Source organism: Doryrhamphus excisus, chromosome 15 (genome assembly GCF_030265055.1).
Source record: "Doryrhamphus excisus isolate RoL2022-K1 chromosome 15, RoL_Dexc_1.0, whole genome shotgun sequence".
NCBI lineage: Eukaryota > Metazoa > Chordata > Actinopteri > Syngnathiformes > Syngnathidae > Doryrhamphus > Doryrhamphus excisus.
The window spans coordinates 342,501-360,078 of record NC_080480.1 but is presented as its reverse complement, the minus strand read 5'-3'; the positions used below and the strand labels follow the sequence as shown (position 1 = coordinate 360,078).

At 47.8% G+C, this 17,578-nt stretch overlaps 1 protein-coding gene across 3 annotated transcripts in view; it reads right to left on the bottom strand.

Moving 5' to 3' along the window:
• Positions 1–12,015, bottom strand: part of usp43b (ubiquitin specific peptidase 43b) — a 31,469-nt gene extending 19,454 nt beyond the window's left edge. For all 3 annotated transcript variants that reach the window (XR_009119631.1, XM_058049994.1, XM_058049995.1), the window contains exons 1-3: positions 11,279–12,015; positions 7,605–7,751; positions 1,442–1,551 (exon numbers count right to left, since the gene is read on the bottom strand). Coding sequence is in view for 2 of the 3 variants with exons in the window: in XM_058049994.1 (XP_057905977.1) it covers positions 1,442–1,551; positions 7,605–7,751; positions 11,279–11,905 (884 nt within the window). In the remaining variant the exon portion in view is untranslated. The remainder of the gene's footprint in view (positions 1–1,441; positions 1,552–7,604; positions 7,752–11,278) is intronic.
• Positions 12,016–17,578: the final 5,563 nt, after the last annotated feature.

Genomic DNA, 17,578 nt, shown 5'->3' with positions numbered 1-17,578 from the left:
TGTTTTTTGCCTTTTTACTTGGTCCAGTTTTTGCCTTTTTACTTGGTCCAGCTCCTTCACTCATTTTAGTGACCATAAACTTTAGCGAGGGCTTTAAAATCTCGCAATTCGCCGACTAGCTTAGCACTTTGCATCGTTGTTTACGCATGAGCGGTGACCTAAAGGTCAAAATTCAGTTGTCATCTGACTGGTTGTCCTGTATGTCAATCAAGTAACGGGGATGGATGATAGGCTGACATCGTAAGTTCTGCTGCACTTAGAGACGTTGTTTGATTTGATTGGTCGCCCGAAGGGCAACATTCAGTTGTCATCTGAATGGCTGCCCTGTATGTCAATCAAGTGACGGCATTGATGCTGGGATGATATTTTTTTAATGTCACGCCGCGATCGACCAGCGATCGACCAGTACCACCTCCGCGATCGACCGGTAGCTCGCGATCGACTTAATGAGCACCCCTGTAGTACACTATCTTGGTTATAGTACAAACTGTTTGCTATGTTTCTATGTTGCTAGCATTGCTTGTTTACCACCTTAAATGCCACACCCAATCCTAAGCCTGCAATACCTGGTTTCCACATATATAGGTACGTATATTCATCGGGCAAATGGATGGAAACAGGAATGAGAATAATACACCAACTAGTACTGCATGTACTGCATCATTCCACAGTATCCTGTGCCCAAACAAAGCAACCTACGCATTGGTGACTCACCTTCTGTACATTTTGGTATGCTTTAAAATTCACACAAGCGACGCTGAGAACTCCTAGCGATGGAACAGCGGCCTTTTGGCATCACCTTTATGTGAGCTCTTAGGCTGACGGTAAAGATGACAAACTTGTTTGTGGGGTGGAGGTGCCGGGGGGGGGGGGGGGGGGGGGGCCTTCATCAATCGGAGGGTGGAGTAAATCTCGGGAAGCTGAGTCTTTGAAGATGCCTCCGGTTGGAAACGGGATCAATAAACTAGTCGATGCATCTTCACAAACGTGAGATGAAGTTGAGAGGGAAAAGTACTACATTGTTGTGGTTGGGATCGAGTACTTTGGGACTTTTTAGATTGTGTGACTAATGCTCCCTAAGATCCCTTGCATCCCACACAAACAGCCCACAGTCCTGCAACACCACGGCCAGTGTCACAAGCCCATAAGAGCTGGACGTTATGCGGGGGGGGGCATGCACATCACCTAACAGGAATTATGACATTTGTTATGACATTCATGAACTTATGTATTTATTCCCATACCTGCATAGTCCATGTGGTGCATGTGTTATTTTTGGTTGCACTGTGAGTGAGAGAGGTGTCTGCTTTGAGGACCTCCTGATGGTTTGTGTTGTGTGTAGCATCATCTTAAGTTGATGCCCATGTCATGTACTTTACATAAACTGCATGTTGTGTCATATGTGTCATTGATCTTTGAATTGATCAAATGGACAACTCACTTGTACTGGGCCTGAAAATGTTCCTGGACAAAGCTATGCTGGACTGTGGGCTGCTGGGCCTGGGACAGGGACAGGTCAGGATCCAGCAGGTTTTCATCTCCAATGGGACCCTGCGGCACATACAGTGCGTTATTAACAAAGTGTTCTTCACAAATCCACTTTATGCTTGTAAAATTGTCAGATGCTATCAGTGAAGACAACAAAAAGAAAATGGGGGACGGAGATAAACACAACCCATGGGATGGGAATGTTGTTTTTCCATCTTTCCGAGAGGAGAACTTGGCCTTGGATCAAGATAAAAGGTGGAAAGAAAAGACAGACAGACTTTTATGCATTCATGACAAAAGAACAATGACCTTCATACAGTAGTACACACACAGAAGTATACACAGCATGGTAATACACAGTATAGTATTACCATCTCAAGACATTATGAGTGTCATACAGAATTCCTAATAATTATGACTAAGGGGATCGTCACAGTCCCACCTGCCTGCTTTTTCAATACAGCGAGTTCACCAAGCTCCCGATCTCACATTGCGTTTCATCATATCCCAATCTTATCGTGAACACAATGTTTGCATGCTAGCGCTATGGACCTGGGGGGCGTTTCAGGGTTCCCGGTGAGTCCAAAAGGACGTATTTATAGGCTGGGATAGACTCCATCTTGCCTGTGAACCCGAACAGAGTAAGTTGTATCAAAATGGATAGATGATTGAGATGTGGTTGACAGTTTCTGCCCACCCTGAGCTGCTGCTGCTGGTTCCTCTGGCGGTGGAGTAAAGACACTCCATTCTCCAAACGGCTTGGCCAAATGGGCTTTCCTCTGCTACACCATCAACCCCATCAGTGGTCCCAAGAGGTACTCCACAATGCATTAAGTCATTAGATATCATTTAATCAGTGCTTTTACACCCAAATGGAATAGTACTGGAGGCCTTCTAGGTCTACTACCACTACCATTTTCATCCCAGCATGTCTTTGTTCCAGGCAGCTCGACCTTCACTGGAACTTCACTGGGAAGTGGAGCTAAAAGGATGATTAGAACTTCCAAAACGGAGAGGAAAGTCCAGGGTGGGTTCTAGAATGAAACATCAGTGCCAGACCTTAGCAGTTCCCCACCGTTTCAGACGGTGAATCCATTCTTCCAAGCTAAGCTAACACCCAACACGAGACTGAAACCGGACCTTCTTTGTCCAATCAGGGGGTCCTTCACCTTCCACCAGAGTTCATCCCAACCAGCCCTCCCTCCCTCGTCCAGCCACGGATTCCAGACTTATCTACGTGCTGATAAGAAGGGAGCATTCAGGCCACCAGTGTTTGCAGACATAGTTGGTCTTATCACTGGTGAAGAACTCCCACCCAGTTCAGCCAGTAAGCAACGTGCGGCGTGCCAGTTGAGTCAACGGGATGTGTTGACAGGAAGGCATGAGGTGACGATGATCTAAACGATGACGGCTGATCTAAAGCCAGACAGGATGACCTCCTTCGTCTGCTGCTCGTCCAACAGTGCTTTGCTTTTTGACCCGTGATTAATGGAGGTATGGCGTCTTTTAGAGCAGAGGCCGCCATTGCAGGAAGTACGGTAAAGCACGTTATTAGATGTTTAGTGTGTGACATACATTCCAGTCAGTATCTGACCAGCATAAATGTATACATTCTCCTACTCTTTAGCCGCTAAATACATGGGGATGCATGCAAGTTCATGGCAGAACACAATAATAATAACAATAATAATAATAATAATAACAATAATAATAATAATAATAATAATAATAATAATAATAATAATAACGGGCGGCACGGTGGTCTAGGGGTTAGCGCACAGACCTCACAGCTAGGAGACCAGGGTTCAATCCCACCCTCGGCCATCTCTGTGTGGAGTTTGCATGTTCTCCCCGTGCATGCGTGGGTTTTCTCCGGGTACTCCGGTTTCCTCCCACATTCCAAAAACATGCTAGGTTAATTGTCCACTCCAAATTGTCCATAGGTATGAATGTGAGTGTGAATGGTTGTTTGTCTATATGTGCCCTGTGATTGGCTGGCGACCAGTCTAGGGTGTACCCCGCCTTACGCCCGAAGACAGCTGGGATAGGCTCCAGCACCCCCCTGCGACCCTCGTGAGGAAAAGCGGTAGAAAATGAACGAATGAATGAATAATAATAATAATAAGAAGAAGAAGAAGAAGAAGATGTGATAATTGCAGGCCGTCCATGCGGCTGTGGGCCAAACACAGGCAGCAACATGAAGAAATGAAAAGCATAAGCTGCTAATATTGACAAGAAGCAGAGAATCGTCCACGGCTGCTTCATGTGGAAGCCACCAGAGAAGCCTTGAGGTGAGGAGAATGAAATCCCTCACCCGGACACCCAGGGTGCTGGAATTGATTTCTGGGATTGAGATAAATGACAGCGATACCGTGCAACAAGGTTGGAGCCCGGCTGGCGGCTGGGATGTCATCAGCGGGCCGGAGTTCATTTACAGAGATGGGGGGGGGGGGGGGCAGCGATAAGGAGAGCCATTTGGTACGGCTGGTTAGTGGACCCCGAGAAAGGGGCATGTCTGCACCTTTATGTTTCCTTCCCTTACCGTCCACACGATGATGCCCCTGAAGGTGAACAAGTCATCATTTCAGCACATGAGAAGTTCCGCCATGTTGGGCTGTGAACGTAGGTGAACGTAGGTGGCTTTGGCATTGCCAGTAGGCCCTCGGACACGGTCGTGATATCATCGGCCATCATCACTCTTATGTTTGTGGCTTGTAGCTTCCATTTTCCTTGTTGCCATGGTGATTTATCCACATCCTTGATGTCCTTGACAACAAGCACTCTTGCCTCTTCTGGCCCTCCGTTCAGCTGGCAGGTGGCGCTCCAGTACTTGGCATCCTTCCCTGCTTCCTCAAGTGGCGTTCTTTCTTGGCCATGCCGGCGTTGCGTTTTGTCAGATGCTCCTTCATGTCCACGTTTCTACCTTTTAGCTTCATTCCTCGTTTCAGTAGCGTGGTTTGGAACTCCCTTAGTGACCCTAACCATGATGGGTGGGGTGGGGTGGGGTGGGGTGGGGTTTCTGTCCATGCGGCTGGATGCAAGTATCTACTACCCAAGTATCAACTGATGGATTCCTTTAGATATGATGGCCGTTTTGTGGTTGACTATATAGTACATAGTAAATATCACATATAAATATATATGTACTATAACAGGCTGTATAGATCGAGGGTCATGCTGTGTGGAAGTGGTACATTTTGGGCTTCTTTGTCCTTCCCCAGTCTGTGTGAAACACTTTCCTAAGTTTAGAAAGTCAATTGGAGAGACGAATGAGTTAGCTCAGTAGCTTGCTATGCTAGCAATGGCCGTCTGTTACGTCCCTGCAGTGATCCCGTAGCCTGAGGAATGTGATGTAAAGCAAGAATTATCAGTGTATTGGTTATGTATTGGTTATATTTGCGTATGATAATATCAGCATGCGGTTAAGACAAACATTGTCATGATGAAGGAAGGAAGGAAGGAAGGAAGGAAGGAAGGAAGGAAGGAAGGAAGGAAGGAAGGAAGGAAGGAAGGAAGGAAGGAAGGAAGGAAGGAAGGAAGGAAGGAAGGAAGGAAGGAGATGAAGACACCAGAAGATGAACGCCTTGTGATCCACCAAGTGGGGATCAACGTTATTAAAAGGTCTTGGAAACAGTATTGCATTGAGTCATGAACCATTCCAGTAGGAAGGATGCTGAGTGAAGCACCCCCCCCCCAGCCCCCCCCATTAAATGGGACTCTCGGACATCCGTCCTTCAGCATGAGAGCCTTAAATCTCCCAAATTAACGGTGCACTCTGTCCCACCGCGGATCTTTTCAATAATTCAACTGAAAAACTGTTGCTTTGAGTGATTCACCTCCAAGAGGAGATTATGGGCTTTTCATGATGGGGAGTCAGGTTGTAAAAGGGGGGGGCACGGTGTTCCCAGTAATGGCATTGATGTGAATAATTCAAACACGTGTGGAGACACAGAGACAGATACCAGCTGCGGTAGTGTCTGGGAATGGGACCTTACGCTATCTCAGCTGGGGAGACATTAGCTTAGCATTAGCCTTGGAGACATGGCGTACGGGCTCCATGTCTAGCAATGCGCCTATCATTGTGCTTAGCGAGTAGAAAGAACGCTGCTTACCCAGCATCACGTGATGGATCCCAGCAGTGGATTCTAACGTTCCCAATGAAGCATTCACAGTCATCATGTACAAATATGCCTTAATACTCCTTTGTATATATGTATATACTGTATTATGTACATATTGTATAAACAGTGTATGTACAAAAATCCCAAGGAAATTTGGAATAAAGGATTGTTCTACTAAACATAAATATATTCAGGAAGAGGGTGTCCGATCCATCGCTAGCATGCGGCCCACCGCTGGTCTGTAGACCTGCTGACCACCAAGATGCGTGGATCTATCGCTAGAAGAACATTTGTACCCGCCAAAAGCGCCACATTGTACAGGTAGTACAGGAAGAAACGTCACGTGGAATCAAAGAAGTCATCCCTCTCGCTCGTTGCCGACCTCTCCCACTGTCACTACCGCTTACTGTTCCGCCTCCATCGCCACGCTTCCACCATGAACATCCCGACCTCGCTCCTCTGCCGCCTAACTAGGTCCACAACAAGTGTCTCTTTCTTCCTGAGACTTACAAAGGACGCATTCAGAGCATCGCACTTGCTCTGTTTCCAAAGTGATGAACCGTCAACTAATCAAGGCCAGAATGCCTCAGTCCAAGTCCTGGGGTTCAAGGATTCAAGGATTCAAGGATTCAAGGTTAGCTAGTATTTGCTGGTAGATCCACTACTTTGATACACACTTAGCTTGGACGATGGCTCTACTCTACTGAGTACTTCAAATAATAAACCATGAACACAAGCCTTACAAACACAGCTTGTTCATTCTCTGGTTGGGAGTGGAAAAGTGGAATAACATCTCTCCTCGGCATCCCGGCTCACTCCGGCTCACTCCGGCTCACTCCGGCTCACACCCACTGTAACAAGAAAATTCCTAAGAGTCCTCAAGCGCTGGGGGAGATCTTTCCTGGGTTGTTGGAGGAGACATTAGCTCATGGTCACGTTACCCGCTTGCTCTTGTCCCCCCCCCCTCAGCTGCATGCCATAGTACCCATTAGTACATTCCTACCAAGGTACACTAACCTGCATGCCATAGTACCCATTAGTACATTCCTAGCAAGGTACACTAACCTGCATGCCATAGTACTCATTAGTACATTCCTAGCAAGGTACACTAACCTGCATGCCATAGTACCCATCAGTACATTCCTAGCAAGGTACACTAACCTGCATGCCATAGTACCCATCAGTACATTCCTAGCAAGGTACACTAACCTGCATGCCATAGTACTCATTAGTACATTCCTAGCAAGGTACACTAACCTGCATGCCATAGTACTCATTAGTACATTCCTAGCAAGGTACACTAACCTGCATGCCATAGTACCCATTAGTACATTCCTAGCAAGGTACACTAACCTGCATGCCATAGTACCCATCAGTACATTCCTAGCAAGGTACACGAAGTGAGCCAAAGGAAATAGGAGGAGGAAGTGATTGATGGGAGATAAACGTGATGACATGAACACCATCTTCCTGCCTCATTTCCCTCACAGGAATATTTGTCCGCATGTTTTCTTTCGGATAAAACAAAGTCACTTCAGGGACATCAAGACAAAGACTGGTGCCATCCCAGTATGTACTGGAGTTAAAGGGGTCCTAGAAATGGATCTGGAATGTTGTACTCTCCACTAGCAACAAAGTTTCAGATCCAGATGTTGCGCAACTGCCAGGGCGCCATGAAAGAAGTTTGAGATGGCTCAATACGCTCGCTTTCAGGGGCCTTCAAAAACTCACACATAGGTGGGCTTCCTTATATGGGCGTGGCTGTAGGCGCTATGCGGGTGGGAGGGGTTGTATTTACTATTTCCTAACAGCAAGTGTAGCTCTTCCTGTACACGGTGCTACTAGCTAGCGTCCACTGTCTGAATTCCTTCTGGGCAACAACCATGGGAACTTATCTGAAAGCGTTGAAAGGTAGTATAGATGGTAGTACTAACACTATCTTTGAGTATCCATCATTATCATTACATCATCTTTGTACAGAAGCAGCGTCCTCACCTCTTCACAAGCTTTGCTCGTGTTGTTGTTGTTGTGTGAAGCCAGATTGAGGTCTTCGTGGACGCGATCCAACAGCCAAAGGAGGAACTCCAGAGCGTCATGCTGGGAATTGCCACGGAATTGGGAGCCATACTTAGACACAATCGTCTGCGGACAGAAATCAGGAAATAGAAATGACTTCCATGATGGAGTAAAAATGCTCTAGTATCTGGTCTGTGTAGGACCCGGGGTCTGAGGCTTCCACTCCTCCAGCGCTACACACCAAAGGCTGGAAATGCCTGTGCTATTGCTTTTCCGTAAGACGGGATTGGGGCTGTGCTTTTGGCCCCGTTTTGGTTTTCCTGCAAAAATTGTCCTCCCAAAATTCTCTCTTTAGCATTTATTATTATTATTATTATTATTATTATTATTATTAAAGAAAGTGATATTACCATCTACAGACAGGTAAATATCCAATGTTTGAATGTCGGAATGTTTCAACTCAGGTTGGCCATATTTTTTTAGATTCCTCCAATGATAGGAAATGACTTCTTCTGGAACAAATGATAAAGCCGAGTTGACGGCGTCGACACTTTGCCAGATTGTTACCAATAAATACATGTGCTTTACCATTTGAGACAAGCCTATTTCATCATATGGCTTATTTTTGGAGCTTTTTATACAAGACTCTGCTGAATTTACATTTCATATCGTTTTATATCGTCATATGGTGATACTTCCCAAATATATGGTGATGTATGTTAAAGTCCGTATCGCCCAACCGTGGTACTAACTAATCTTTAAGACAAATCCAGCGAGTGTCATATATCTCCTTAGAAAGAACAAAGAATCAGCTGCAGGCTGAAAATGCTGAAACTGTCATCTTGGAGAGGAACATGCGTGTACACACGCAGTGGAAAGTACATTAAACTACCAGTCAATCAGGTGTACCGAACAGTACATGCTTTCAGCAGTACTACTCCATAGCATGTACTGTATTGCAGTCTTCATAAACCTGACAATTCAGTGATTTTTGGTCCTATTTTCTCTGAAAATAGTTTTTTTCCACAGAAAACATCTGATGCACCCCAAGTGTGTACTAATGGATGATTATGTGATAATAAAAGGTAAAGGTAAAGTCACCCTCATCTGAATTCACATGTGGCTGGCCCCAAAATCAATTAGACAGGACTTAAAAGTTGCTATCGCTGTCAGCAGCCGAGAGAAAAAGCAGCACAGATGAGAGATTACAGAAGGGGGGGGGGGGGCAGCAGACTGTAATCTTGGCTTGGTAATCCACTCCTCATGTGCCTTCCACGCCCATGGCGGCATCAAACGTCTCATCGTGGAGAAGCAACACGTAGCAACATAAGCACTTTCATAGCATGTTTCTGATTGGTGGTGTGAATTCACTAATGGTGGCATGGCATGGCATGGCATGGCATGGCATGGCATGGCATGGCATGACGATTCTCTGATGTATGGCAGCCCTGCAGTCGATGGTGGAGATGATGTTCCTGTTCATCCACCTCGTACGTACCTCCACCCCCCCGTCTCAGGCCTCTCGTGTTATGGAAGCCGCTAAACGTCTGCTGAGTAAGTGTTTGGGGTTCAAGCTTTGTCCCTTTCCTGGCCTCTCTGCACAAACACGGCCCCCCCGGGGGGGGGATTTGGAAAACAAGAACAGACCGCATCAAAAGCCCACATGTGCTCCCACGACAGGCTGAAGACCCTTGGAGTTGTGGCACAATGATCAGAAGGAGCCAAAGAGAACGAAGGAGTCAACAAACGAAGCCAAGCCAGGTGGCGGTGGAACGGTGGAGCAGTGGAATGTGGCAGAGCGCCAAGCCTTCAGCAGGACTTCTCTGTTTGCTTTGTTTTGTTCTCCTGACCGAGACGCTGCGGCCAAACGGCCCGTTTCATTCATCCACGTTCCTTTCAGCAAACGGGGACACATTTCCATTTGCATGGTGGCTTCAGGGACAGCACGGCCCCTTCGAAGCGAGACCGGCTCAGGACTCCACAAACCACTATGTCCTTCATCAAAATAGACGCCGTGGTCCCATCAATCCCTTATCAATACGCCGTAAAGACGTCCTTGCTTACAAGCCAAGTCACAGGAAGTTTAGTTATCACGCTCCATGTCATAGTAGCAGATCCTTTCACATGTTCAAGGATACCATCTTTATCCTAGATGATGGTCATGTGGCCAGTGTTGATGTGTGCTTCACTTTCCTTGATGCAATGTCATGAGAAGAGTACACATATACTGTACATGTGTTTTTATGTGTTTGATGCCTTCAGGTGTTCCCTCAGCTAACCTGGAAGCCTGCACCGTCAAAGCCGTCTGATTATTTACCACGCCTCCCTTTTGCACCGCCAATTTTAGGACGGCTTAAAATTGGCGGTGCAATTTTGTATCCTAGTATTGGCGGTACTAGGGACTTGGAACTTGGACTAGGAGGCTGTGACTGACAAAGGTTCTTCTAAACGGGCTTTTCAAAGAGACCAACAAATCAAAGGACATCAATGTCGGATGAATGAGTGAATGCTGGAAAAACTATGTGTCTCTCAGACATGCCTGCGCTTCGCCATGCTTGTTTTAAAGGGGGGGGGGGGCAGTTGTGGAGATCAATATAGGTTAACGTGATCCACTGGGCATAAACGCTGGAAGTATCCTTTTCCAACAGCATCATTAGCATTTCTAAGAATAGATCCATTGAAGACTTTCTTTCTTCACTAGTCCATATTATCTACTTCCTGCTTCAGCTCACAGTAACCAGCACAAAGAGCTGCAGGCAGATAACGTGCCCCCCCCCCCCCTCACCCCCACCCCATCTATGGGTGTAGAAGAGCCTGAGGATCTCCTCGTAGGACTCTGTCACAGCACCTGATCATCAGGAGCAGTCAACCCTCTTCATGCTTTATTTGCACCCCCCTTTCAGGACAAGAGTGGGGCGCTGTGTGGGGGGGGTCACTTCAACGAGTCACCTGGTGACCTCTGACACCAAGCAGATGCCTTGTTATCATCTGACAGGATGACGGGTGTCACAAGGTGGCATGATGATGCCAAGTCCAGTGAGCTTCTATTTCCGTCCCCACCAACGCTCGTCCCTCAGACGCGGACATGACAGCCTAGCGACAAACAGCAAAACCTGGACCACCACGGAGGCGCTTTAGAACCCTTAAAGGGTGCTGCTTTTGGATGCTTGAACATATACCTTTCTCCCAATGGGGCACTAGGATCATATGTGCAGCTTTAGAGACCTCTGGACATGAAGTAACACCCCTATAGTCAGCCTTACACTCCTATTATCCAATATGGTGGACATACGAGAAAATAAGACATTTAAGAGATAAATAAAACGTGTCCCCCTGCTTGGGGAGAGGAGTGGGGGGCGGACAGGAAGTCATGTCTAGGATTCAGAGTTGAGTTTTAGCTCGGCTTGCACTACAGCCGCAACGGTAAGCCCTCATTTATGCATAAAATATGCTATATATTGACCGATACCGATATATCTATACTTACACCGATGCCACGTACTAGCCTTACCCGGTGTACTGCATATGTACTTCATATATACTGCATATGTACCGCGTACGGGACGTTTGAGGTTATTTCAATATTTCATTTCACTATCCAACCCCGCGTGCGGCCATGGTTCCCTGCAGGACGGCTTGGGGTCCAAGGGTACCTTAAAGTCCACAGACAGCTGCGGGGTGTACTCCAGAGTCCACAGAGCCCGAACAAGCGAGGCCAAGCGCTCCGTGACCTCCCCCTTGGCGAGCCGGCTCCCCCCGGTCCCCGGGGTGTCGCTCAGGTCCAGCTTGTACCTCTCCAGTCCCAGGTACTCGGCCAGCAGGTCCGTGTTACTCAGACACTGGACCACGGCGTTCATGAAACACGTGTTCCCGTGGTTCTTCAGGCCCAGGACGCCCGGGGTTTTGTCCCCGTACCGGTAAAGTAGTCTCTCCCGGCCCAGAGAGGTGTTCCCGGCCGGACGAGGCGTCTGCACGTCCTCTTTGACGACCCCCGAACCGGCGCTGAGGGTGCAAGGTGCACCCTTCCCAAAGCCCCCGTCGTCGTCCTCCGCGTCCTGCGTGTCTCCAAAGTGGGTGAAAGTGGCCAGACTTTTCATGATCCGGTTCATCAAAGTCCCCACGGACTTCAGGGATTTCTTCCCGAAAATCTTGACCTGTTTCGGCTTCTTCTCTTTCCGCTTGTCCTCCCTGGACGCCGGCGTTTCCTGCTTCCCGGCGTCGCGTCTCTCCATGGCGGCACCTCCGCTGCCTCCCGACGGCTCCGATCTCCCGCTCCGCATCGTGTGCCTCTCGTCCGCCGGTGCACCCCCAGGAAGCCCGCCGAGGGGCGAGACCGTCGCCGTCACAAGCGGTTCTCCTCAGCCCCCCCCCCTCCCGCCGCGCCGCTGCCTCGACACCTTCCGCGTCCGTCCCGGCACTTGCTGAAGGCCGCCTCCTCCTCCTCCTCCTCCACCTCCTTCTTTTTAGAACGTCCTCGACGTGCCCCCCCCCCAGCAGCTGGAGCATTCGGCCCAGCTCCCCTCTTCCCAGGCGGGGAAGGCTGGTGCCCCCCCCCCCCCCCCCACTTCCCAGCACTAGCAGCAGATGCACCCACTTGACCATTAATTAGGCTTTTAACCACTTCAAATTGGGGGGGTTGGGGGGGGGCAGGGCATCGATAGCAAGGTTGTTTCTTTTCCCCAAAGTATCGCTTTTGTTGACAGGAATTGTTAGCTTAGGAATTGTTAGCTTAGGAATTGTTAGCTTACGAATTGTTAGCTTATTTAAGAAGTCAGGATACGGTGTTGCGTTCAAATGACGTGAATGAAAGTATGGAATATCTAGTATCGTGTTGATGGTTACACGTCCTGTAGTCTTTTAACGACTGGATGTGTTCCCACACCACCCGTGGATGGGATGGGGGGTCATGGAGACAGATCTATGTATCAAGGGTGGGGGTCACTGCCCCCCCTCCCTTACTCACGTCATCAGGAGCATGTTCCTTGTCAGACATCCAATGTCTGTGGTACTATGTACCATAGTTACTGCACAGAATACCACTTTACCATCTTCTAAATATGATTTTTAACATTATTAGAGCCCTCTAGACATAAACTAACACCCCTAAAGTCACCTTGACTTTTGTATTCCCCAATATAATAGAAAATAAGCCATATTAGCCTTACTGTAATATGATAACAAACTCACATGTTCGAAGTACCTTGATGAATTTTGGACGGTGTACTTCCTGCTGATATTACTGTACCTGCTGTGAGATGATGTGAAGCTGCTATGGTGCTAGCTCCCCACACCGCTACTGACACCTGGTGGCCAATGCAGATCATGACGTTCATATTTTAGCCATTTTTTTGCTCTGGTCCGTGTGTCGTCATTCGTGATGTTCCAATGCTGTCATGTTGTTGTTAGCATATGACCCCCCCCCCCCCCCCCATCTAAGCCACGGTCAAATGCTGACTTTGTAGGCGTGTCTTCCTTCACACTTTGAAGATCTCCTTGATGTGGATTTCAAAGTCTGCATGGCTTCAGGTGGTCCAGGTAGAGGAGATGAAGGATGAAATGGTGGCGTTCCTCCTCGCCGTGCCACCATCAGATGATACGTTCCTCAAAGTAGGAGATATGGAAACCTAGCTCCTTCATCATATCGGCGCAGGTCATTTGGCCTGGCGACGCGGGTCGCTAATCCGTCCTCCTTCCTTCCTGTTTGACATCAGTGCGAGTTCCTGTGCGAGTTCTTGCATCTCTTTAGCCGCCATGATCAAGAAGGATGTGAGGGAACTACCAAGTATTTTCATCATCCTCCTACAATACTTTATCTGGTGCCGCCATGACCCCGGGGGCATGGCTCCGCCTCTGCCAGCTATTATAGACTTGGTGGCAGAGGCGGAGTCACCTCGCTGGTTGCCACGTCTCTCCTTTGGGCGCTCCATGACCTTGTCATCCAAGGTCATTTTACTGCAGGATTCTAGTAGTTTATGTGCTGATGACGTTGTTGCTAAGTTACATTGTTGTTGGTGTTCAATAGTCCTGATGATGCTAGCAGTCGTCCTATATCCTATATGTGCTGTATAGCCCCCCCCACCCCCCCCCCCAACTGTTCATGTTGCCAAATTAAAGAGCCACTACCTTTAAGTAAGCTGAAGTGCCTTTGAGCATCCTGTGGGACTGAAATTGAATATTAGTCCAGTGTAAAGGGAACTATAGGGCTGTTACTTCTTGTCTGGAGGGCTCTAATACTGTTAAAAGCTTGTTTAGAAGGTCATAACCAGGTTTTCTAAGGAAAAGATTAGATTTCTCAATCAGGAATCCTACTCCGACTTCACGGGATTTCACTTATCACGGTCGGGTCTGGAACCGAGATAACCGGGATAAAGGATGGAACGCTGAAGGAGAATTTAGGGTCAAAGAGTACAAGCGGCCTCGTGTAGGACACCCTGGTGAAGGCGATGCCATGTCATTAGATCATTGCCCCCCCCCCCCCCATGTCTGGTGACATCATGGTCTGCAACAGCAGACAGAGGTCTTTCCAGAGAGGAGCACGTCATGCCAAGAGGCCGCGATGGCATCAGACATCTGCAACGTGGAGTCACGCGTCCATGAACACATCGTCTTTCAGGGAGCAAACAAAGCCAGTAGTTTCATTCCGAGCCACTCGCTCGTCTTGGCTTCTAACGTTGGATGGGCGACGACCGCCTCCCGACAGACGCCCTAAGGACGTGCCCCAAGCTGCCCAGGCCCGGCGCCGTCTTACGGATTCCAGGAGCTGGGGGGCCCCAACCTCACCGGGACAGGACGGACGGGCACCAGCTAAACTGCACACGCAAAGCAACCGACCCCCCCCGAGGGGTGAGGGCCAGCCTATTTCTATTCCTGCCCCATTTCATCCCAACCGCCCCCCCCATCTGAGCTCTTATCAGTTGTAGCAGGAAATTAGACTCACGTATGCAGCAAAGCACCCAGCTGGCTCTCAAGCACAAAAGCATTTGATATTCCCCTCACATGGAATAGCCTGACGCCCCCCCTCACCCCCCCCCAAATATCATTCCGCCACGTCAATCCTGAGAACACCAAGCATCTGCTGTTCCCGACTCTTCATATGGAATACGTGGAAATAGGAACTCCTCATCACATGCTAGTTGTTTACCGTTTGCTCAGGTGAGGGAGGTCACTACCCTTTTTAAATGTACATGACCTTTTGGGGGGGGCAGGAAGAGCCGAGGAAGGAACAGGAAGTGGTAGAATTCTCCTACTGACGTGAGAAACTATTTACATATATACAAATATAGTAATAATAATAATGATAAATAGAACTCCTGAAATGAGAATAAAGAAATAGAAATAAATCAATGATATATAGTAATCATACTCAATAAAACAAAAATGCACGTATTTTCCTCATATAGTACATGTTAGACTATTTCCATCCAAAAGAAGTCAAATACTTCTTCCTACCACCAGCAGCATTCATACATAAAAGGTCAAATAGCGCCCTCCTCTGGTCAAGCCGTGTCCTGCAGCACAGGAAGAAATCATCTGGCAAAATGTGGATTTCATTTGAATATTGAATCATTGCTGTCTAGTAGCACGTGCATTCATCGATGGGGGGGATGGGGGGTGATTTGTCGACATTACTGGAGTACCTCAAGTAATATTTCAACTTTATACTTTGGGTCATAGTAGGACTTCATTGTGTCAGCCAAAGTACTTTTGTTGCCATTTGAAGTTTATGATCGTAAATATCAATTTTTCCATCATATTTTTGTCCTTTTTCTGCTTAAGATTCCAAACGATTTTATTCATCTCCATGGTTGTCCCGGTTATTCCAGTTCCTTGTCTATTGATATTGAGAATGTGCCAAGGTCTCATGGATCCACCAATGGCCCTCAGGCTGCAGCTTGGACCCCCTGCCCCGTGTCCCCAGATGTTGAAAGACTGGTTCATTCCAGCCAGATTATTGCTCCTCCGTGGTCGTTTATCGCCAGCCGGGGTACACAGCCCCCACTGTGTCGGACCCCCACCGCCGGGTGGTCTTCCACGCCAACGTGACCTCTGGCGGAGACCTTTGGGGCCGAGCGCCTCCGCTATAACGTGAACTTCTCTTAGTTGAAGTGACAATGGCGGCTGATTGACGACACTTGAAGAAGACGACGAAGGAACAAGCAGACGCTCTGTTCTCCTCCGGAAAGCACAGCGAGACGGTGGCCATCACATTCTTCGTGTCTGCAAGGAGGCCTCGCTGCTCCTTTCCAACCTGGACCTTCCCACTTGGGCCCCCACTGACCACCGGCACACGTTAGCGTGGGATGATAATTAAAAAGTCAGAATATGAAGAAAGACAAGAAAACAAAGAAGTTGTCAAATTTGGGAAGTAGAAAGTGAAAATATGAGGTGAATAAAGTCATCTAAAGTTATCTGGGAATAAAATAGCCGTATTACGAGTATAAAATAGGATAAGATAGGATAGATAGGATAGGAATAAAGTAGTCATACCAAAGGAAAGAAAGGCATAATTTAATCTGACAATAAAGTTGGACTATTATGAGGAAAAAGAAAAACTAAAAATAAAGTTTGAAAAAAAAGTGTCCAAAATGTGTAATATTACCAATACAAAAATGTGATCAATATTATATATCAGAATATTAAGAGAAAAAATGCTGTACGTTTGAGATTAATTTAATAAAAAATAGCTGACATAAATGTAATGAGGAAAAAAGAGTTAGTGTGAAAAAGTGAATGAAACCTGATGGAGAAGCCCTGAGGGTTACACCGCAGTTGGCCGCTAGAGGGCAGCATTCACTAGAGAAGGTGGGGGCTTAAGAAATGAAGGGGGACAAGAGGCCAAACATTTACTACTTCACTTAAAACAGCAAAATAATTGGAATATTCTTCAACAGTCCAATCCAGTAAACCCCCGCTGTTTCATTACGGGACCTCATAAAGTTATTCATAAAAACATAAAAGCTTCCTTGGCTTGGCTGCTGGGCTCCTCTCATTCCAATCAACATTCGCAGGAAAAGCGATTGTTGTAATGATCTGATGAGCTGCAGATCCAGATCCAGATCCAGATCCAGACCCCCCCCCCAACCCCCACCTTGCATTGTTCAATCCCAACCCAATCCAGGTTTCCACCCTCAACACAGTATGCTTCACACGCATGAAACGGCTGCAAAACATCAAAGGGAGGTACTCGCCACTCATGGATGGCGTTGGAAGATGATCCATGCTCACAAATACGATGCGTTCAAGGCCTGTGGAAATAACGCATCACCTCAACGCTTGCTGTTGAGACGGGACCTCAGCTGCACTAAATGAGCAACCTCAATTAGAGGCAGGTGGTACAGTCCAGGAGGTCAAGGCGGCTGGAATCAGAGGTCAACAAAACAGGAAGTGGATACAAAATAGTAGCATGCAAACAGGAAGTGAGGAATAAACACAGGCAGTGGTACATGTATGCTTGTATACATGTATACATGTATATATACATGTATAAATACACATATATATATATATGTGGGATACTTTCAAGTGGCTGTGTCGGAGGAACGGGCAAGGAATCATCTCCTATAAAGTCGTGTGCGTCAGCGATAAGCTATTTGCCGAGGTGCCCGGTGGTTATGGCTCCTCGGGGAGACCTGGCCCGGGCCCCCGTGAGATCACCTCGGGGAGACCTGGCCCGGGCCCCCGTGAGATCACCTCGGGGAGACCTGGCCCGGGCCCCCGTGAGATCACCTCGGGGAGACCTGGCCCGGGCCCCCGTGAGATCACCTCGGGGAGACCTGGCCCGGGCCCCCGTGAGATCCCACCAGTGTGGATGATGCCGGAGTCCACTCGGAACTGGAACTAATGGGCCCATGTGTTCACATACGTCTCTGAAGGCCAGATGCCAGAAAAGAGGCCGTCCAGTCTTTCCCAACACCTCCCACGGAGACGAGAGACAGGAATGCAGTCAGGCTTCA